Consider the following 16939-nt stretch of genomic DNA (forward strand, 5'->3'; position numbering starts at 1 on the left):
ACTCCCATCCTCGTGTCTCTCAGACTTGAGAGGCTTCATTCCTACCCCCGTGTCTCTGAGACTTGAGGGGCTTCAGTCCCACACGCAGGTCTCTGAGACTTGCGGGGTTTCACTCCCATCCCCGTATCTCTGAGACTCGAGGGCTTCACTCCCATGCCCAGAGGAGACAGGAGCTGCACGGGGTGGGGACACAGGAGCCGCGGTGCGGGGTCCCCGTGGCGGCGCGCCGATGCGGCGGCGCTGCAGCAGGGGGAGCCGGCGGCCGGGGCTGGCGCGCGGGGAGCCGGGCGGGGCGGGGCGAGGCGAGGCGAGGCGGGGCGGCGGGGGGCGCGCGCCATTCGGCTGCAGCGGTGCGGATCGGAGCGGTCCGATGGCTCCATCCCCGCTGCCCGGCTCCATGGCTCCCGCCCGGGCTCCGCTGTTGCCCTGCGCAGCGCTGCTGTTGCTGCTCCTCCCCGCCGCCTGCCCGGCTCCTCCAGGTACAGCCCTGCCAGGTGCATGCAGGCTGGGGCAGGGAAGCCCCCCCTGGGGAGGATGGAGCAGCGGTGGGTGCCGGGCTGCGGGGGCAGAGGAGGGCACAGCCTCGCGTCCCTTCTGCCCGGCGGGCCGCGGGCGGGCAGGCAGGGGGCTGCCGGCGCCTCTTTCTCGTCTGGCTGGCCCCCCGGGAGCAGCCAGGGCTGGGGGCCTTGATTTCCATCCCCGGGGCCTCACGAGGATGGGGAGTCCGGGGCCGCCTGGGGGACAGGAGCACAGGCTCTGCGTGCTGAGGTGTTCAGGGAGTTCAGCCTCCTGATCCGCTTGCAGAAGAAGGGCAAGGTGGCGTGTTCCAGTGTCCGTTGTGTGACTAAAACACCTGTCGCTTTCTCCCGGACTTTCTTCCCTCCGCTGGGCTCCTTTGGTTGCCTGGGAATCGGGGCTGTTTGCCGCGGTGGTGTGAGTCCTTGTTCCCAGATTTCTTTGCCCACTCCCCCTCCTCCTTTCCCAGTCACCGTGTACACCATAAATCTCTCCGGCTATGTGGAGTGTTTTAGCTGGATCGTTCTCTGGAGCCTCCGATCCTGGCTCATCTCCACCCCACTAGTGCAGGGTTTACAGGTTAAAGGAGGGTTAGTTGGAGTGGACCCAGAGAGCACAAACTGACTTTGGGTTGGGGCGTGGGGGTGGGGATGAATCAAAAGGAACCGAAGAAGGTTTTATCTCCCAGGCCCCTTGGAAGCTGTGGTGGGGTTGGTGATTTGTTTCATCTGCTCTCTGGGATACCTTTGTGGGGTCCAGCATCAGAGCTTGCCTGATTTTGAGGGTGGCTTCAGAGGGAGCTGAGTTCTGCAGGTTGCAAAGGCAACCAAGGGAACCAACTTTGCAGCTGGAAGTAGGTTCTGCACATCAGAAAAATGAGAACTGCACATCAGAAATTCGTCCCCTCTTCTTGCACTTGTGTGCTTTACAGCCTTTATTCCTACAGGCATCGGATGTCAACTTACTCACCGCTCTTCCTAGTCTTTTAAGAGTATGCTTCCCTGTCACAGAGTTGACCTTCATGACCACCTCATTCTTGAATGCCACTGGAAAGTCAGCAGGGTGCACAGCTTATATTCTTGTAGTTCTGTCGGTGCTGTCACTTCTCAGGTTTGGTGCAAGGATTTCTGGGGTGTCTCTACTTAGCGCTTCGCAAACTTGAGTGGCTCTCTACACTGGTTCATGGTGTTTTTTTGGACCCCTGAACAACCTGCGTGGATGTATCCTTGGCCCATCAAACTAGCAGCAGCAGAGCAGTCATGCGTGCTCCTTGCTTCTCTCCATTCCAGTCATTATCAAGCCATAGATTCAGCACTGGTGGATGAACTGTTCCTGCTCAGAGCTTCGCTGTTGTCATAGCAGGATACAGAGAGAATATAAACAGCAGAGGATGTTTATAGCAGCAATTTCTCATTCTTGGAAAGCTGCAGCCGATTTCAGAGAGAACTTTGTGCTGGTGGATGCCTTGGCAAAGCCAAGATGCCTGTTCATTGATGCAGTCATGGATACCCCATAAGGAAACAGATGCTTCCACTGCAGAACTAGCTCAGTGTAGTGGGATGACATTGGCAATCTCAGGTCTGTGACAATCGGGTTTCCAGAATTCCTGAAAGAGGAAACAGATCTTCATGGGCTGGACCAGAAGCTTGCTCTGACATCGTAGTATTAAGATATGTAAATGAAGAAAGCCCCACCAGTCCAAGTGGGCTGCTATTAGTGCCTGGAAGTTGACTGTCTCAGACTGCTATGAATCTGTGATGGGTCATTTTGGCTTTGGCATGCCGCCTGTTGATATTGTGGAGGTTTGTGAAACAATTCATAATGTAGGGTAGTAGAAATAAACAGGATACTTAAAATAATAGCTGGCTTTCAGAAAATGGGCTTCTCAAATGTTGGGGGCTATTGATGGATCTACTTGATCTTCTTAATTTGTCCACTACAAAGGATAGTACACCATCATTTTTGCAGTCTTGATTGAATGTCATTGTGGGTTGTACAGTCAAGGTGCATGACTCAAACGTATTGAGGATATGTAGTATTTGCTTGTCTTGACAAACGGGTACCTGTTCACACCAAATATGGATATTAATGGGATATCTCTTCCCACTGTTTTTGAGAACCCTGCTTATTCTTCTCATGCCATAACTAACAAATCTACCCTGCGCATAGAGCACCTGGAAGAAGAAGGTTTAATTGCACACTCAGTAATTGCACAAGAATGCATTTGGAAGGCAATGTGGCTCTCTGCACAAAAATGTTTGGATGCTAGTGTGCCTGATGCTGTGAGTTGTTGTACCATGCTGTACCCCACACAACGTCTGTCAGGAAAAGGGTGCAATTTTTTTCCTGGAATAAGCTCCAGACACCACTGATGTGTAGGCTAGGTACAAAAAACAGAAAGTACACCTGTTGTAATTGGGGCAGGATCCAGGTGAACAGGGCAAATAAAAGGTGCTTTCCGTACCCACATTCTTGCTTCACAGACTGTCAAAACTGAGGAAAATATGATGCTATGATGAGGGAATGTGTTTCGATGGAAGTGCATAGTACACATATCAGTATTTGTGCCATTGCTTGTGTGGGATGTTAAGCTTTGGATACAACTTCCTGACTTCTCCTCCTACCTGTATAATAATCACACAGTTCTGTCATAACAAGCCAGATTGCCTATAATTTTTACTCAGGGTTTTTGTACTGTATATTTTTTCTTCATTACACCTGTCAAAAGTCATTCTTTATTGTGTTGTGACATGGTATGCAAAATATGAAAAATTACACATGGCTACCTATCAATAATTAGTCACTAATTAAACCGCTTTTACAATGTTGTGTGTGCCTCTGCTTGCAGCAGTAGGGAATATCCAGTCAAACTTCTCATGTAAAAGGCTGGTAGACTTCTCATGTAAAAGGCTGCTGCACTTGTGGTTGTCATAATTTGTCTGGTTGTTGGAGTTTTGGGGGTTTTAATGTGCTGTGTATTGTGTTTGCTCCTTGCTTCCATCAGGCTCTTTGAGATGGTTTTATACCAGTGCAGAATTTGCATCTCCCAAGTCATGATACTTGTTCTGCTCACACCAGGACACTTGGTGTTTCCCTCTGGCCACCTAGCGGCATGCTGGGATATTTTTGGTTGAATTGAGCTGAGCAGGTTGAGTGAAGGATTAAATGTTGGCCAGATAGGTATCACTCTAGAGGCACCTTCTCTTACACGAGTGGTGAGTGGGAAGTTAATAAGTAGGAAGGTCAGAATGGATAGACTTGGGGAATTGTGGAACTGTCATAGCATGAGCACAGCTACCTCCGTGTTCGCAGCAGCAGCCTCAGTGCAAAGTGGTCTCTAACCCATTAGTTCTCAAACTTGAGCTCACACTGAAAGGGTGCTTCTGAGCCTCAAAGTGGGACTGCCCATCCAAAAAGGTTGGAAACTGCTGCACTAGTGCATCTCTCCCACCCGGAGGTGCAAGTGATCCCAGATTGGAAGCAAGTATAAACCCAGGTTGAAAGGGACATGTCTACCTTGTGAGCTGCAATGTGAGGTAGGATTGTAGGGACACTTAAGTTGGTTCAGATGCCCTCTAGGTATGGCAACATAGAACTCAACCTGGGCTAATTTACCCTGCATGTCAGCAGTCTCTACTCAGACAAGCTTCTTTACCTAAATAAGGACTACTGGTCTGAGCTAGTGTTTGGTAAGTTGAAAATATTTCACCTGGCTGTGCTACCGTTTCACAGATGTTGCCTGCTGTGAAAGCCCACCATTCACGTGATCACTACAGGTGGAATCATGAAGCTTTTCTTTTGATTTCTTTTTAAACATCAGGATCCAGTTGCTGCCAGTGCTCCAGATTGTCTGTGTTTTCATAAAACAAAGCTGTTATTTTTTCTCCCTCAACTGTACCTGTGTCTACTACTGTGATCTGTTTCCAATTAGATGGGTCATGACCGCTTCACACACCAACACTTTATTTACCATTTGTTTCTCATCTGATTTTTAGTGAGGGGACATCTGACACTCATTTTTGCTTCCTAGAGATCAGTGCTATGCACATTATTCACTTTTTTTCTGTGAACCATTTAGATAGTTGATTTGTCTTTATCTCAGGAAACTCAGTCCCACATTTCTCTCCCCAATATTGCAGGAGGGAATGAACCTTATTCTTATTTTTTTCTGACAGCCTTCAGAGGGCGCTCGCAGCACTTCAGCAGTTAGTTGTCAAAGGCTTCAATGTACAGCAGTGAGAGCAGCTCTATTACCCTTTCTCTCTGTATGAAGGAACCTGCAGGTGAAAAAAACAGTGCAAAGCAACAGTAACTGTGATGGGCTGCGCAGCTGGACAAATGTACTAAAGTACTTCCCAGTGCTGTTAAGAGTTAAATGTTATTAACTTGAGAGTAAGGTTGCTTTTTTTTATTCACAAGGGAGATAGATCCTCCAGTTTCTGTGTCTTGGAACAGTCCTGTCCTTTCAGACCTCCAAGACTAAATATAGAATATGCTGACAAGGTTTTTGGGGAGAGGGTAATTTTTTTTGGCTTCTGAAGGTCTTCAAAGTTATAGCTTTCACCTCTTTTCATATTCTTTAATTATATCTTAGATCAGGCGTGGCCAGCCTGAGGCATGCATGCCATACCTGGCACAGGCAGCCTCTGTGTGTGGCATGCAGCAGATATTAGCGGGAGCAAGCAGCACAGTGGCAGATAGGGCAGGGACCATAAAGCAGAGCATCAGATCAGGCAGGGGAAGAGGATCAGAAAGGCACTTAAGGAGGTTACATAGTTTAATTTGTGGCACATAGCTCAATTTGTGGTCCCCACATTCCTAGATACCTCTCTTGCTGCTGTGGAACTTTTTTACTTCAGTTACATGAGGGACTTAGATGACTAACTGAGCTTTCTAAGAAGCGAGATCTAGATTTTTAAGGCCTTACTTTATGAGGAGTCAATTTAATTCCCTTAGATTAAATTAATTTAGAAAGCTGAACTACTGACCATGTGCTTGCTGCATTGTACTTAACTACTTGCTCATACAGGCTGAAAAAAAATTTGAGCCAGATCATATTTCATCACAGACGTGCTTCAGTGTGAACCTATTCCACTCTGCTGGAAAATTGCTGTGAACAGTGTGAAAACAGTGTGAACCTATTCCACTCTGCTGAAAAACTGCTAATACCAGCGATGGCAGGTCTTCCTCCTTCTGGTGACTTAATCTTGAAGGATGTTACAAAAGTAGATGCATTAATTGGTTTCCAGAGACTCAAACAGGGTGAAATAGGATCACCCTTAAGCACCTAAGACCCCTTAGGTATCTGGTAGGTAGAATAAGATCCTGAGTCCTGTGCTGGCGGTTTGGTGTCTGAGAATTATGAGTCATAGCCCACAAAAAGAAAGAGTGGCTTAAAATTCCTGTAATGCTTAAAATACCAAATGTTGCGTTTTCCTGATTTGCCTTATGATTTTTAAGCCTTTAAGAGTTCAAGATTTTCTCCCCACCCAGGAGATCTAGGCTAAAAACAGAAGTTATACAGAAACAGGTTTAAGTGATCAGAAACTGGTTTAAACCTGTAACAGAACATAAGTTCATTGCACATAAACCAGTTTCAAAATGGCCCAAACTGATTTAAGATAAACCTAGTTGAACATAGTATCAGACTTAATGGATTTGGGTCAAACGGGTTTATGGAACTTGTGTCCCAGACCCCTTCCTGGTTTAAGTTAAACCAGAGTCCCCCAGCATCCTCTGCTAGCCCTGCCCCTCTGGGTGGGTGGGGATGTGGCCAGATAGCAGCTGGCATGGCCCTTTGAGACAAAGGGAGCAGGGAAAAGTTTTATTCCCCCCCTCCCCTCTCCCGCTGAGGGACCGCAGCTGAGGCCTGCCTGGCTGGGGTATAGCAGCTCATCAGGCATTCTCCCCCTTCCCCACTCCAGCGGCAGGGGTAGAGGCATGGACAGAGCTGGATGCCATGGCACTACCATCTTCCTGCCTCAGCGGGACTGAGCTAGGCTGGTCAACATGCACTGCTGAGGGCAGACACACAAGGGCTACCTGGGCTGGGCCGCAGGGCCCTTGGCTTGGGCTGGGGGACATGGGCAGCGGCTGGCCAAGTAACAGGCTGTCCGGGCTGGCTCAGAGACTCTGGCAGGCCCGGAGCCCAGGAGCCACCTGCTGTGGGGGCTTGCAGTCCCTGTATGCCTATCCTGTGTAGCACCTACCAGCTGCAGCCCCACCATAGGCTGTGTGTCTTCTGCCTCCCTCACCTCCAGCTGCTGCTGCGGCCATTGTGCAGCTTTGGGTGGGTGGGTGGAAGCTTTAGCCCTGCAGCTTCTCCCCAGTGCATAGAGCTTTGGGTCTAGCTCCAGCTGCTTTGCACCCACTCCCCTGCAAGGGCTGCTCATCACACTGGGCGAGCAGAGCAGGCAGAAGGGACCTGGACCTGGAGCCAGAGTTCTAGGCACTGGGCAGAAGCTGCCAGACTAAAGCTTCCACCTGCCCAGACTTGTGCTGCGCTGTGGGGCAGGAGCCACAGCTGGAGGTGAGGGGAGCAGAACAGCCCTGCCAGGCCCAGCCAGCACACAGCTTTCCCTCACATCCAGCGGCTCCTCTCTCACCCCCTTCCACTGCTGTCCCTGCTGTGCCGCTTTGGGCAATAAGATGGGGAGAGGGGGTAGCTTTAGCCTGGCAGCTTCTGCTCAGAGCATGGAGATCCGGCTCTGGCTCCAGCTGCTTTCCACCTGCTCCCCCTGTCGGGGCTGCTTATCGCACTGGGCAGGTGGAAGAAGGCAGCCGGAGCTAGAGCTCCATGCTCTGGGCTGAAGTGACCCCTGCATCTCTTGCTGCTCGGAGTGGTGCAGCAAGGGCAGGAGTGGGAGGTGGAGGAGCTGCTGGAGGCAAGGGGAAGCTGTGGACAGGGCAGGGCTGTTCTGCTCCCCTCACCTGCAGCTGCAGGTCCTGCTCCTGCTCCTGCTCCACAGTGCAGTGCAGCACTGGGTGGGTGGAAGCTTTAGCCCAGCGGCTTCTGCCTAGTGCCTGGAGCTCTGGCTCCAGCTCTGGCTGTCTTTCACCCATTCCACCCACCCAGCACTATAAGCATCCCCTGTGGACAGGCGAGGGCTGGGTGGAGAGCAGCTGGAGCAGGATCCAGAGCTCCATGTGCTGGGCAGAAGCCACAGGGCTAAAGCTTTCACCTGCCCACCCAGAGCTGCACATTGGCGGTGCAGCCAGAAGGTGCTGCACAGGACAGGGGTGCTGCGGGGGCTGTGAGCCCCTGTGGCAGGTGGCTCCTGGGCTCTAGGCCTGCCAGCGCTTCCAAGCTGGCACAAGCAGCCCACTGCTTGCCCAGCCACTGCCTGTGCCCTGCAGTCTGAGCCAAGGGCCCAGCCTCCATGGCTGAACCTGGGTCAGGTCCTGTGCATCCACCCTCAGCAGCGCCTGCGGGCCAGCCCGGCTCAGCTCTGCAGCCCTAGGCAGATGGCAGGGCCATGTCGGCCAGCTCTGGTGAGGCCACTCCACTGTGCGAGCTGGGAACAGGGGAGAAAGCCAGACAGACCCCAACTGGGCGTGTCTCTTTCCACTGTGCAAATCGGTTCAGTCTACGTAGCTTAGACTAACTTGCAAAGGTTGACTCAATTCAGGCTCAGGTTTTTTGAATGTCTATCCCTAACCCTAGAGACTATACTTTTGAAAATAATTGAAAACTGAGACTCTTTTGCAATCACTTGACCCCATGAATAGGGACTTAAAGAAAAACTCCAAATTTTGTGAGACTTATGAAATCAGAGTTGGGAACCCTTTGTAGCAGACTGATTCCACCCACAGTTTTTCTAAGTTTTATTTTCTGTTTCACCTTCCCTTTCTTAGCAAGTTACTTAAGCATGTGAGTAACTACTGAAATTTAAAAAACTAGCCATATGTGTTTACATTTCTTGCTGAGTCGAGGCATTTGTTGCTAAAGAATCTGAACAAAGGTAGGATCTTTGTCTTTAGGAAAGTGCTTGCTAACTTCTGTTCATTATACACACAAAACCGTGAAGCTCTGTTTGGGATGTCATAGTTTAGGGGTGGCCAGGCCATGAGTGGCACGGGTAGCCTCTGGATGTGGCACACAGCAAATCAGGGAGGGGACAGGCAGCATAATAGCAGATAGGGCAGGAAGCAAAAAGCAGAGCAGCCAACCAGGCAGGGAGCGCAGGAAAGCAGGAAGTGGAAAGCAGAGCAGCAGTATGGGCAGGGGAAGGAGATTGGAGTGGCACTCCTGGGCTAAATACAGATAGTCAAAAAACCTGAGGCTGAATCAATTCAGTATTTGCAGGTTAGTTTAATTCAGGAAATGAGTTTAATTCAGGAAATGAATGTATTTGCAGGTTAGTTTTGATTCAGGAAATGCAGCCACATGCCTGCAGTAGCTTAGGCCAGAAGCTGAGGGGTGCTAGAGTATGGCTTTCTGCCATGTAGCCAGCATGGGCTGTGTGTTCACTTCCTCTTCCTGCTGCCCCCAAGGTCTCTGGGATTTGCAGTCCAGAATCACAGCAGCAGGATTGTATAGGGTTGCTTATCACTTCTTCTTCTTGGTGCCTCTGGGATTTGTAGTTCACAGTTGTAGCCAGCACTAAGTTTCAGTAAGTTTAGCAGGGCAGGGCAGCTCTGTACTTGGGGGAAGAAGGGGTTTAACTCCTTCCCTGGCCCCAGCCCCCAGCTGGGGTTTGCCTGTGGGGAGGCAGTCCCTGCCTTCCCCCCCAACCCGTATCTGCTGGAGCAGACAGTACAGCCCAGCCCAGCCCAGCCCAGAGCTGGAAAACCTGCTGGGATGCTAGGGGACTCTGATTTAACTTAAACCAGGAAGGGGTCTGGGACAAATCATAAACTGATTTGACCCAAATTAATTCTGATAAACTTGGTTGAATGTAGTATCTGAAACCAGTTTCAGCCATTTTGAAACCAGCTTATGTGCCCTTAACTTCTGTTCTGTTATGGGTTTAAACCAGTGTCTGATTACTTAAACCGGTTTATTTGAGACTTCTGTCCCTAGCCCTGGAGAGTAATTTGTGGTACACCTGTTGGAAAGGTTGGCCCCCACTGTTATAGCTCATTGCTGTGGGTATAATATAAATGGACTGTATTTCTATTTGAAAAGTGTTTGTTTATTAAAGTATGCAGTATGCTTAAATTGTGTTCTAAGGAAGCCCCTGCACTAATCAATTGGAGAAAAAAAGCTAAAAGGTACATCCAAACACATGTAAGTACATATTAGAATGTGGTCTGGAGAAGTATGTATTTTAAATTGTTCCTCTTTGACTAGAAATCTGATCAGCAAACCCCAGTGCTTCCTAAAACAAAGTAAATTACCCTTTAAAGATTATGAAGCTTGGTCCTATTTCATTGTTCCAGTAAAGCTGTTTGACCAAAACTTTGTTAGTCTTATGGGCATCTCAAAATTATCCTCATTCTATTGGTCAGCAACCCACTTTGGAGCTTGTGTTCTTCTGTAATTAAACGGATCATTTTTCAAAAGTTTCCTGAAGGAATTGGAGGTTCTTAATTATATAGGTTTGTTGTCATAAGAATGAGAGGTAGTTTGGCATGCATTTACCTAATATCATGTTTGCCGTGCTGTACAGGTGGGTGACATTATCAAACAAAAAACTTTTTTGGCGGGGAGAAATGCATGTTTAACAACACAAACGCTTTGTGTGAATTCACGTTGGTTCCACAGAGTTCTTCATTTTGGGAAGAGGAGGGAGACAGAAAAATTCTGATCCTCTAGTTAACCAGTATAAACAAGATGGATACTTTCAGGTACCCTGAGATGTTGCCACTGTGCTCTTCAGTCTATCTTTGAATTGCAAGAGCAGCATCCAGTGTACAAAAAGTGCTAAATGAGGGCCAGATTCCAGTACCCTCATTTAACCTGAATATAAGCAGCCCCCACTGGAATCTGGTCCTAGATGAGAAGCAGCACCGTACTCTTACAGAGCCTGCATGTTCCTCCCTTTCTTCATCTCTGAAAGCTGGACCAACTTCAACTATGTAAGTAAGTGTGTGTGTGTGTGTGTGTGTGTGTGTGTGTGTGTGTGTGTGTGCCACACCATAGAAGGCTGTAGGAATTGGAACTCAGGATCTGGCAGAAAGCACCCAGCACCTTTTTATGATGCGGTCTTTGGACATCTTTCTGCTAGTTCATTGCAACCTTCTCCATTCAGTTTTGCATCTGGCTCCCTAACTGTCATATCATCTGTTTGGCATCTCTCTATAGTTAAAGCACAAATAAATCCAGAGATACTGACTGTGATAGAAATAACCCTGGGTCTGGCTTAGTTGACTGAGACATTAGCATAGTTTTAAAATGTGTGTGTGCATCTTTTAGTATGCATATTTGACTGATAACAAAGGTCCTTCTATCATTAAGGCTCTGAGCTGGGAGTTAGAAGAGCTGAACTAAATCATGGCTATCACACAAGCTTCCAGAGTGACACTGGAGAAAAATGCTTAACCTTTTTGATCTTGTACTTCCCCATTTTTAAAATAGAGTGAGTACTCCTTCCCTTTCTAATGGGGTTTTAGAGGATATGCAGGGTATGAAAATACTGCAATCAAAGGTACCATAAAGTCTATAACCAATTTGTCAAGCTACCTACTACCGGCCTAACCTAAAGATCACTTTACATTAGCTTCGCTGACTTTTCATCAAGGCCCTACCTGTATGTTTTTGAGTTGTTGCAACTATAGCAGTGTTTTAAGAACTTATTTTTCATTGCGAAATGCATCTTAGGAGTGTGCAGAAATTCCCACCAGAAATAAGCAAGTTTGTTGAAGGGAAACGTGATGTGCTAAACTTGTAAGCAGCATACATATTATGCTAATAAATGGCAATCTGCTAATAGTCTATGAGCTCTTTTCCTTTGGAATATTAGCAATCCAATCATTTCTCTTTATATGAAGTTCTTTCATCCCATTTTCATAAAATGTCCCTAAAAGGCAATTCAGTGAAATGAAGTAATGGAATTTGGTGTACTTACATTAGTTCCAAAACTAGTTGATGGCAAAACAGAACTTGGTTTAAAAGGGGCATTACAAAGTTATTTAGGATCAAAATGAAGGCCTCATTTTTTTTTTAACAAAAGAGGTTTTACGTAACTTCAATAATTTTAGCTTCTATTTTGTTTGGCCTTTTCATACATATATTTATGTTTGCAAAGTCATGTTGTCTAATCACTGAGAAAACATAACTCAGTGTTTTCTCTTGCCTCAGACTTTCCAAAACAAAAGGATGTGATTGAAATCACTTTTGAGGTGCTTAGTAACATATGGGAAGACTTTTTAACAGAGCAACATTGAGGCTTTTTTTCTTTGACATCATAATACACATTTGTCCCTGTTTGATCCAAGGCCGTGAGTTCAGTTTCACTAATGAGGAAGAATGCTTTTGGGGTTTATATATAATGTCTGACTCAGGAAGAGCAGACATGTAGAAATCCTGCCACTTCCATAAACTGTCTGTGGGTGTTTCTACACATGCTATTAATGCTATAAAGGCTTACTGTGCAGTAAGCCTTCCCTTGGAGCACATCTACCTGTGCTCCGTCTTGGGAGCAAATCTGTTCCCAATGGGAGCTGCTCCTACCCTGCTTTGGCCCCCTGCAGCAGCCAGCAGGATCTCTATGCTCCCCAGGGGCTGGCAGGGAGTTGCCCCAGAAGAAGAACAGTTCTCTGCCAGCTCCTGGCTGGGCAGGGAAACAGAGAGCTCCTCAGTCCTGGTGCTGCTTAGCTCCTGGCTCTTGTAGGGAGCTGGGAGCTGAGCAGCACTGGGACAGGAGGGGGCAGAGAGCTACCTTGTTCCGGTGCTGTTCAGCTCCTGGCGGGAGCCAAGACCCAAGAAACACCAGGACCAGGGGAGTTCTCTGGCCCTCTGGTGCTGGGGCTGACAAGGAGCAAATTTGCTCCCAGTCAGCATCTACATATGCGTTACTATGCAGTATCTACTGCACAATTAGTTTACTACGTGTGTTTACAGGTAGTGGCTAACTGCTCGGTAGACTAATTTACTGTGCAGTAAATGGTGCATATGTGTAGATGATGATTTATTGTACAGTAGATTAGTCTGCTGTGCAGTAAAGCGTCTCATGTAGACACACCCCACGTGTACTAGTGCAAAAAACTAAGACCGTTATTCTAACTGTATGCATTGGTTTAACTGTATTATCATGAGTAGTCCCATTGAAGTTAATCTCTGTTGGGTCAGATATCCAAGTTCCCGTGTCTCAGTTTTTCTGCCTGTAACATGGAAATATTAAAACTTCCGTAATGTAGAGAAGAGCTCTTAGGCTAATGCTGGTAGGTAGTTAGGTGAATGCTGGTAATGGGGGCCAGGAGGTTGTGGATAGTTTTGGAGAGTGTTGATATTTATAGTAGAAACTCATCCTCCATTCTTTACATTCACATTCACACCAGTCATGTGAATTTCAAGCCCAGCTGGGACCACTGTAATACCAATATCAAGCACAGGCTATTTATATTCGTTCTTATTTATTATTAACTAGTTTGCCTTATTGTTGAGTTAATTGATGTGATAGTGTGTGATCATCTTTGCCAGGTGGCAGCCCAGTTTGCTAGACATGGTATAAAGACATAGCTAAATTGCTAGGTGTAAAAAAACCTAAACATGTAGGTAAAATTATAAAAAGTTAGGAAACACAAAATTTAAGGTTGAAATGATGGTATTCAAATGGAGACCTGTAAAAGTTTTGTATTTCAGTTTCCCTGGCTAAATCTGTAGTTTAAAATAGCAATGCTAATGTTGTAAAATGTTCTCCAAATAATTTTAGGATATACTTTTGTTAGAACCTCAAGTTTTTGCATTTCCTGACGTTTTCTGATTTCTTTTTTTTTTAACTGCAGCTTCCCTGCTGTATTAATTCAGGGTCTGATTCTGCAAACACATGAGCATGTGCTTGCCTTGAAGTTGCTACTTACAATGTGTAAAGTAAATATGCAAGTTTTGTCAGGATTGGAGCCATAGATTATTTTTTTAATTTGATAAACAAGTAATTTGACACTTGTGTAATACATATTTACTACCACTAGATGTCTGAAATAATACATTATTATATACTTCCACATCTTCTGTCAAATCAGCTGTTCTAACAGGAATTCCTTACCCAAATATTAGAGGCACCACACCCCCAAAAATGGTATTCTCAACGTTCCAGTTAATTTCATAGAGGTAACAGCTTTGCCACAAAAACCCACTCCAAAAAGCCCACTAAAATATAAAATAACAAGAGTAAAATAGTTATCCTATGAAGCATTGTGCTTGTTTTTTAAACAACGTTTCATGGGTGGGAACCCATAGTTGATGAAAATAAAATACAGAGTAATAGGAACAGAAAATGAAAATAGAAAGTGAAGGAAATACAAAACTTTTAGTGAATTAAATATTTCCCGGAAGAGCTGGAAAACTGTCATGTTACTATTGTCCTAGAGCAAGAGAGCCAGTAAGAGCAGAAATGAAGGTACTGATGATTGTGAGAGGTTCTTTCATTGCCACTAATGGTCAGAATATGGAAAATCTAGAAAGCAGCCGTGTAGCCAAAAAGTTCCATGGAGAGGGCAGGTTCCACGGTCTCCACCAGGACTGTACAGGACTAGAATTCCTGTATGTCTGGGAGGGAAATGAAAGGCGGTATAGCTCATTTTCTCACACCCGTTCATTGGCAGTAGGGTCACAGTATTGTTGTAGTCGTGATGGCGCAGGAATGTATGACAGGCAAGGGTTTTTTATCTTTTATTGTACCAACTGTATAATTGGAGAAACGGTGTACATCAAGCTTCCATTTCCTAGGCTTGTAATGAGGGAGAATTCATATTCATTGAAGGCAGCACAAGGGTGGGACTTGAAACTGTCTGTGTCTACATGAAACACTGACTGTGCAGTTGTTACTGTGCAGTCATTTAGTATTGCATACCCAAATACTAAATGACTGGAGTAATCAGCATTACTGCGCAGTAGCATCCCTGCATGGCTTCGTGTTTATGCTGACTCCGCAGTAGTTTATTACTAGTTTGCAGTAGCTTGTTACAACTGAGCAGTAGCTCGTTACTACTGCACAGCAGCATTGCATCACGGTTCGTGCCCTGCAAGGTTACTGCATAGGAAAGGATCTCTGAGTATCCCTGTTCTCAGAGGAGTATCTTGAGTCTTTTTCTGATGGATGCAGATCACTCTCTGTGTAGAATAACATAAGGGAAAGTTTGTGAGTTCAGATGTGTGGACATGAGGACTCCGTGAGGAAGGCTGACCTACATAGGGGGAGTGGAGCTCTTTGTTCTGTGTGTCCATATATATGTTAGATCATAAAAAATAGTGGAATTTCAATTAAAGAAATGTTGGGCCTTGGGACCAATGTTTGTATCTTGAGAGCTTTTGAAAAGCTGTCTCAGTTTTGAGAGAACTTAGCTGTCTATTCTTGAAGTATTATCATTTGTTCTGCAATAGGGTAAGTCAAGTTCATTTGGGGCCTGATTATTTTCTCCAGTGGAAGATCCCATGAGAGTCAGGAAGGCTCTAAGCCTTCTGTTACAATGTGGTGTCATGGTTGAAGGACCAGTCCAGATTTTGGGCTGCCTTTTGGGGCCTGGCCATGCCCCCTCCACTCAATCCAGGAGTGGGGAAAAGTCTTTGGAGGGCTTCTGTCTTCCCTCCCCTTTGGCAGTGGCTGGCAGATGTGCCCCCTGGCTTCTGGCTTGAGCCACTACAGATATGTGCATGCATTTCCTGAATCAAAAGTGTGTGTGTGTTTATTTTTTAATCGGTTCAATCTCTATAGCTTAGACTTGCCTGCAAAGACTGAATCAATTCAGCTTTGGGCTTTTTGACTTTGTGTACTTAGCCAAGGAAACCAAGAGCACGACTATATATTAAATTAACTGGTTTGAAAGATTTTTCACAATGCAGCAATAGGGAGTTCCAGAAGCTTTGTTTTTCAATTGCTTACACTATACAAATCATATATTTTTAACAGTTTCATAAAAATAAGGTAAAAGAAATAAGATGGCAACACCTGAGACTGGAAGATTTTCTGGGTGATTTGGGTTCCCCTCATACTTGAAGAAGTCTCTGTACTTCAGGAAATTCTGCTTCACAAAAAAAAAAACACATTAATGCTTATGAATTGTAGCCATGTCCAGGATATTGCATGTTTTGTATATTCCCTCCCACTCCATGTGCATCAAGTTCTAGACATGAAGCAAGCCTAAGCTTGTGCCGATAAGGGCCTTGAGACAGAAGACCTCATATTCAGTAGTTAGCATGTCCAGAGGAGGGGCAATTTGGTAAGGAGCGCTTTGTAGTCATGCTTTTGTGTGTGGAAAGGAGCTATCGTAGCCAGTCCTGTGCTGTGTTTATGCAGGGCCTGACTCGGTATCACTGGGAATCTTTAGGAGCTGTCATAAAAGAAATAATATAAAACAAGTAGCCATTTCTCCCTTTATGTGAATCCCTTTATCCATTAGTGCCACAGGAAGAAAAACTCTGTTTTTTTTTGTTTTTTTTGGTATGTGTTTCTGTGTGTGCAGTTGGGTTTTTCTCTTTCCCATTCGAAGTAAATTCCCGCTGAGTTCTCTGGGTGTCTATGTCTATCCAGCCCTTGTCAGGGTGCTTGGTCAGCAGTTCTACTCCTTTACATGGTAACTGAAAATGAAATGTATTTTCCTTTTGGTGCGCCAAAACAGTTGTGAATCCTCCTCTAATTGGTTGAGATTTTTTTTTCTAGTTGGTGGCAAAACAAGAACAGCTATTAGTTGTAATATTTACTGGGATTTGTCTCTCTTCCCAGTTTTTTTTCTTTCCCCACTCCTTTTCATCTGACCTTATTTTTCACATTCAAGTTTTCCTGTCTTAGGTTGTAGAATCCTTAGAACAGAGATAGGTATTTATTTAGAAAGACCCATACATTTCTGTGTGTCTGTAAAGAAAAAAAAAAATAATTTCTGTCTGCTCTCTCCAGCAGCCAATGTCAGAGGCAGTTTCTGTTACTCATGTCCATGCAAAGAACCATCCTCCATGAGCAGATCCATTGCAATTAGTGTGGCTATGGTCTAAGGGCTCAGTGGGAAGGAATAGGGATGGGAGAATCTAGCTGTAAATAAGAATGTTAATTGCATACCTCAGTCCTCAGTTAAACAATCCTATTTGATTAATAATTATTGACCTGGGCTGGAGAATTTAGGGGTTTTCCCTTCCCATTATGGTGGTTGCTGATGTTGCTTACTAAGTGAAACACTTTACCGTTCAAAGAAGGCCTGCACCTAACATAGTAATTGACCTAACTAGAGGCATAACAGAGCAGCCCTGCACCCTGGCCAGCGGCTGTTCACAGGGCACTGTTGGCTGCAGTGGCTTTTTTTGTGCCTCCTCCACTTCTCCTTCAAGGGG

At 45.9% G+C, this 16939-nt stretch overlaps 1 protein-coding gene across 1 annotated transcript in view; it reads left to right on the top strand.

Annotated features, from left to right (window-relative positions):
• Window positions 1–330: 330 nt before the first annotated feature.
• The window catches only part of FNDC1 (fibronectin type III domain containing 1), a 129957-nt gene continuing 113348 nt past the window's right edge, over window positions 331–16939 (top strand). The window contains exon 1 of the mRNA XM_006260531.4: window positions 331–479. Within this exon, the coding sequence (XP_006260593.1) occupies window positions 371–479 (109 nt within the window). The 5' untranslated portion in view covers window positions 331–370. The remainder of the gene's footprint in view (window positions 480–16939) is intronic.

This window comes from Alligator mississippiensis, chromosome 1 (genome assembly GCF_030867095.1).
Source record: "Alligator mississippiensis isolate rAllMis1 chromosome 1, rAllMis1, whole genome shotgun sequence".
Classification (NCBI taxonomy): domain Eukaryota; kingdom Metazoa; phylum Chordata; order Crocodylia; family Alligatoridae; genus Alligator; species Alligator mississippiensis.